This window comes from Phaseolus vulgaris, chromosome 7, assembly GCF_000499845.2.
Source record: "Phaseolus vulgaris cultivar G19833 chromosome 7, P. vulgaris v2.0, whole genome shotgun sequence".
Lineage (NCBI taxonomy): Eukaryota > Viridiplantae > Streptophyta > Magnoliopsida > Fabales > Fabaceae > Phaseolus > Phaseolus vulgaris.
Genome location: NC_023753.2, coordinates 29,531,843 through 29,537,629, shown reverse-complemented (window position 1 = coordinate 29,537,629; position 5,787 = coordinate 29,531,843). Strand labels below are relative to the sequence as shown.

At 33.5% G+C, this 5,787-nt stretch overlaps 1 protein-coding gene across 2 annotated transcripts; it reads right to left on the bottom strand.

Moving 5' to 3' along the window:
• Positions 1-476: 476 nt before the first annotated feature.
• On the bottom strand, positions 477-2,620 carry LOC137829772 (uncharacterized). Of its 2 annotated transcripts, none has more exons than XM_068636674.1 (4): positions 2,402-2,620; positions 1,576-2,134; positions 1,288-1,480; positions 477-1,155 (listed from the first exon to the last, which is right to left on the bottom strand). In XM_068636674.1, the coding sequence occupies exons 2-4, from the start codon at positions 1,966-1,968 to the stop codon at positions 674-676; spliced, it is 1,068 nt and encodes a 355-aa protein (XP_068492775.1). In that variant the 5' UTR covers positions 1,969-2,134; positions 2,402-2,620; the 3' UTR covers positions 477-673. The 2 variants fall into 2 exon arrangements, with proteins under 2 accessions (XP_068492775.1, XP_068492776.1); XM_068636675.1 differs by having other exon boundaries at positions 1,576-2,016.
• Positions 2,621-5,787: the final 3,167 nt, after the last annotated feature.

The window sequence follows — 5,787 nt, the reverse complement described above, 5'->3', positions numbered from 1 at the left end:
AAACGGCGTTCTATGCATGTATGCTAATTATGATGAACCTAAAGTGATTAATACTGCATAAAATTTGGTGGACAATTGATATTATTATAAGGTAAAGAACATTACTTTATATGCTTTTTGTGGTTATATAGTTTTTTTACTTTTTTTTTAACTAAAGAAGCCTGCCAAACGGCAGCACAAGAAAACAAGAAAATCGAGAAATGCCAAACTAAGTTAATCTGAAACGTTGAAGGATTCAAAATTGCATTGCGTAAACAATGGATTTGGGAAAGTAAACCTTGGTAAGGTATGATTCCATTATTTTTGTTTCTTCGTCAAGGCACCTAAAACTGCACCAACAAATTTCTTCATCAACTAACATTTTTTCTTCTTGAAGGAAAGAAAACAAACCAGAATTCAAGCCTAAACTAACAGAATCAAACAACTTGCCACCAAACTCAGAAATTAAATAATGGACAATCAGTAGGAAACATGGATGACAGAAAGATCAGCTTAATGTATCACTGCTAAGTTTATTTTATTCATTGATATGAGTAAGATCCATCCCTTACGTAAGAAAAAAACACAGAAGGGGATAGAAGTCATAGAGACCACAGTTACAGTTATAGTCATAAAGATTTTAATCCTCGCTTAGGCAAATTAAAGAGAAAAAGCCGAAAAGAAAAACAAAATTTTATGGGTTATCATTCTCATCAAAAACCACTGCCAAACCAGTCACGATCTTCACGCCAGAAAGCGAACCTTTGGGCTTCAGTTCCGGGGGCTTCCATTCGATCACAGTGGCGTTTTCTTTGCCGGAAGTTTCTATTTCAGCAGTGACTAACTTTTCTTTCAGAAGCTGTTGTTCTTCCTTCTTCTGGTCTTTGAAGGAAGTGGTTCGGGTGTAAGGGGAGAGCCACTTGGCTTTCACATATTCAGCTCTTCTCCATGGCGGCACATGCATTCCCTTCTTCTTCAGACTATGCTTCGCTGCCTCCGACACGATGGCCACGATGCTCTGCAACCGATCGCATGTGCCAACGAATATGTAAGGAAGGTTCTGCAGAATAGTCTTGTAGGCCTTGGTGGATCGAGCAATCTCGAATTCTGACCTAAAGTCAATGTCAATTAGAACCCTATCTTTCCCCATTGTCACATCTATGTATTCATATTCCCCTGCACCAAATCATATACATCAATCAAATTAAATCCCCAAGCATAACAAAAATTTATTTTGATCTCAATCCCCGCACAATTGAACTCTAATAATCTAAATTTATGGATTCCAGAAATAGAAAAAGAAAGTACCGGCGGGATAAGAGGGAGATTTTTCCCAGCGAGATTTGCAAATTGACACATCGTATCCGAGGGCTAACAATCCGTCAGTCACAATTTTTCTGCAGAAAGTGTCCTTGCGCTTGCAGATCTTATTCTTCTCAACTATCTTCGCACTGTCCGCCAGCAAATCCCTCTCGTGCACGCTCGCGCACGCTACCAAACCCTGTCCAAAACAGAAAAAAAATGCCGTTTCATAATCATTATTCTCTTCTCAGAATGCCTGATTTTCAAACACAACCCGCTCCACCCACAATTTACCTTGAGAGTTTCGCACGCCTCGCTGGAAGAGTAATTGGAGTCGCCAGAACCGCCCAGGGAGTTTGATTCTTCGTCAGAGCTATCGTCGTAGTTCCTATTGAAGCAGTTACAGCGGTTGCGGTGTGAGACGGAGTGCTTCTCGTGACTCTCCTCTATGAAATTCTGCACCATTTTCGCCAAACAAGCCGAGCTCGGCTCAAACTCACTGGAGCCGTTCTGCGGTTCCTCGCCACCGGAGATCTTTTCCGGCGCCGAATTTCTCAGAACGCCGGAGAATTGACGCTCAAGGAGCCGCTTCAGGCGCGACTTCACAACCGGCTTGGCCAGCTCAAGCCGAGTCCCTTCGGAAGGGACCTGAGAATCGATTGGTTGAATTTTCATCGGAAAAGGCATCGCGAATCTCACGCTCTCTCACTTGTTCGTCTTTTCCATTTCCGATTCCTGAGCTCAATTTTTGATCGGAGTCAGAGAACGCAGAACTCAGAACTCAGAACTAAGAAGACAAAACTGTGTAAAAAGTAATGAACCCTCTGCGAAATCAGCTTTCTCGATTCTCCGCCTTCGGTTTTAAAATTCGGAGACGAAGAAAGTCAGAAAAAGGAAAAAAAAGTAAAAAAAAAAAAATGTTCTGCCAAAACTGTAGACGCTGAAATCAGAACAAGTCTCTTCGATTTTCTCCCCTCTCCCCCCTCCTATTATTGTTATTATTATTATATAGTGATAATAATCTGCCTCGGGCTTACGAGAAGAAGCATGGAATAACTTGAAAACTATGCTAAGTAAAGTCGCTTTTGCTTAGGGTTTGTAATTGTATTTGTGCTAGTACCAGATACGGTTAGAGTTTCCACACAGGCAGCGGTAGGACAATGTCAATCGGATCCCACGATGATCAGCGAGCGCCGGAGCATCCGCATTTTTACGGCGGTTGAATTTTGCGAGTGGTGCGTGGGCGGGGATGAGGTTAGGTTTGACGAAAGGATGTGTGTGGTTGCGTGAAGTTATAGGTTTCGTGCAGGAGACGGCGAGAGGAGAGGATAAAGAGGGGGAGAAGAAGGCAGAAGAGAGTATTTAAAGGGAAGTTGGCCAAAATAGTGATGAGCTGGGAGGGAAGTGCCACGTGCAATCCTACGTGGCGAAATGCGATAAGTGTCATGGCGGAGTGCGCTGCGTGAAGCCTCACGACTCTGGCATGGCCATGCTGCAAATTCAAAACCCTTTTCATTTATGATATTACTTAATACTCTTCTCATTTACATTCAATGATCTTGAGCAGTGTTTGGTATGTGGACCATAAATATGTTTAGTTCCACTTTTTTTTCAACATCAACAACATCTATATACCTATAATTAAAACCTTCCTCTCTTATCCATCTTCATTTCTTTCTCTTTCTCATCCACAAAAACCAACTACACACCCAATTTAAAATCATTGTTAGGAACGTTAGCTTCTTCAAAATCATTTTTAAAATACTCACACTTCATAACACTCTCAGCTCTAGATTTTTTACAAACTTTGAAGAATCTTTAACCCAATATTCCCTTTTATTTATTGAGATTAAAAAACTAATTACTTGAGTGCCACTTTTACTAAAATATCCTATTTTATTTCTTAATTTTGAAAATGCAGTATTAAGTATCTACCCTCTTTTCAAATATAACAAGAAGATTTTATTTATCGTAATTAAGACAAATAATTACCATCGTTTAATTGTGTATCCATTTAATTTAGAACAAAACTTTTTTTAATTGAGAATTTATATCAACGATGGTAACTATTCGGCTCACCATTTACATCTTTATTTCCCTATTTAGCACCCTTTTATTTTTATTTCCCTAGCACCCTTTTGTTTTTATTTTCCTATCTAGCACTCTTTTATTTTTTATTTCCCTATCTAGCACCATTTTAAAAATAAATAAATAAATAATAAATTATTATTTTTTTAATAATTTTAATTTTGAATGCATTAAAAAATAAATATTTTTAATGTTTAAAATAATTATAAATATAATTAATGAATAAATAAATGAGTTTTTACAAAATAAAAATAAAAAAGTAATAAATTAAAAATATTTAGTTTAAAATTATTTTTTTTTACAAATGTTACACTTATTTTATTGTTGTTGTTTTTATTTTCTAGACTTATTTATTTTTGTATTTTTTTCTTCTCATTTTTAAGCATTAAGTGTAACATTTGTATTAGTTTTTTTTAGAATTTTGCATTTAGGTAAACACTTCAATATTATTTATGTGTCCACTATTAATTAATACTAATTGACTTTGGTTTTTTTATAAATATGTCCTGTATTTTTTACTTGAAATTAACATGATTACATCATCAATAATAATCAAAATAAATAGTAATTTATGTTTATAGATTCAACTTTTATGTTGTTGTAAAGTTTAATTTTTTATTTTCTTCATTTAAAAAAAAATAATTTTAAACTAAACATTTTTAATTTATTACTTTTTTATTTTTATTTTGTAAAAACTCATTTATTTATTCATTAGTTATATTTCTAATTATTTTAAACATTAAAAATATTTATTTTTTAATGCATTCAAAATTAAAATTATTAAAAAAAATAATAATTTATTATTTATTTATTTATTTTTAAAATGGTGCTAGATAGGGAAATAAAAGATAAAAGAGTGCTAGATAGGGAAATAAAAAGAAAAGGGTGCTAGACAGGGAAATAAAAACAAAAGGGTGCTAGATAGGGAAATAAAGATATAAATGGTGCTAGATAGGGAATTGAGCCTAACTATTCAGCAGCTTAATTTATAATTTTTTACATTCAACCATATTTAAATTTAACCGTTAATTTTCTCTATTATTTCACAGTTATATTATCACTAAGTTGCATACATCACATACATATTTAAATAAAATAGAGTTTAAACATGAATGAAATTTAACTATCACTTTTCAAATTTATCTCACACACATTATACAAAAAAGTCCCAATACAAAATACCTCTAATATTTAGCTTAATGTCAGTTTTAATGACAATTTTTAATATCAAATATCACTAGATTTCAATAGCAAGAAAAATTATAATTGACTAACTGAGATTTGTCAACTTAAATGTTAATAATTAATTTTCTTAATTAACATCACATATTTCTTTATATATATATATAAAATATGAAAGTTATATGAAAGTTAATGATCGAGTAATTGTTTTCATACACCTACTTCTACTTCTGAACATATTTTTAGTCGTTTTCATGTTTGGGTACACGTGTAACGAAGCTTTAATAAAAACTCTCATTTCCCAACATTTCAGAAAAATCTTGAAGACGTCATAAGAACTTTAATATCAAAATTTTGCGCATTCAATTACATTTTAATAAATTTAAGGGGCATCTTCATGTTCATAAACCTCCCTACTACTATCAATAAATGTTGAAAAGAAATATAAACTAATCCGACACTGTTGAATTTGATTAATCCTTAATACGGGTTTACTTTGATAACTCGATCCTGATTATTACGAATTGCAAAACAATGTAGAAAAAGGACAAAAAAATAAAAACTAGAGAAAATTGAGAATAACAATGACGGAGTTTACTATCGAATTACCTGATATAATCACAATAAATAAAGAGTAAAAGAAAGAGACTAAACCACCCTTAACCTTGATTAGTCTAGCATAAATGATAACTTTAGAATTAGTGTTGTTTATGAACATATTTATGAAAAAGTTGAGAATGTTAAATGCAAAAAAGAAAAAATGAGTAAACTCCAAAAGTTTAGAGGGCTATTTTGGAAGAGTGCAGTTACATTTTTTAAGGAAAAAAAATTAGAGGGAAGAATGTGGTCCTTCTTTGAACACGACGTTGACATGTCCTTCCAAATGACGCCACGAATCACATTCTAGTTTTAAGCCGTTGGATTGCTTGTTGCGAAAGGAAAATCACGCATAATTAATTAGTGAAAAAGCTTAATTGAATTATTTAGAAGGGTTGTGGTAAAATAGAAAAGTAGAAGGGTTTTTTGTTGAGTAATTAAAATGCATGTTTTTGTATTAAATAGTGAAAAGAAGAGGCAGAGATGGGTTATAATTAGTTAATAGTAAATAAAAGGGGTTTTTTATGGGTAGAGGAGGAGGTAATAAATGGTGGTCCCTGAATGAAGAAAAAGGAAAGATGATGGTCCATGCAATGGTGTGGACCTCATACTGATGCTGATCATGTCGGGAAGGAACCC

Bases quoted from the DNA above. Each gene is read 5' to 3' on its own strand.
- LOC137829772 (XM_068636674.1), bottom strand. From the start codon at position 1,968: ATGCCTTTTCCGATGAAAATTCAACCAATCGATTCTCAGGTCCCTTCC. The intron at 1,481-1,575 runs GTAAATTGTGGG...TGTTTTGGACAG, and splicing joins AGGCGTGCGAAACTCTCAAG to GGTTTGGTAGCGTGCGCGAG. The intron at 1,156-1,287 runs GTACTTTCTTTT...GATTTGGTGCAG, and splicing joins ATCTCCCTCTTATCCCGCCG to GGGAATATGAATACATAGAT.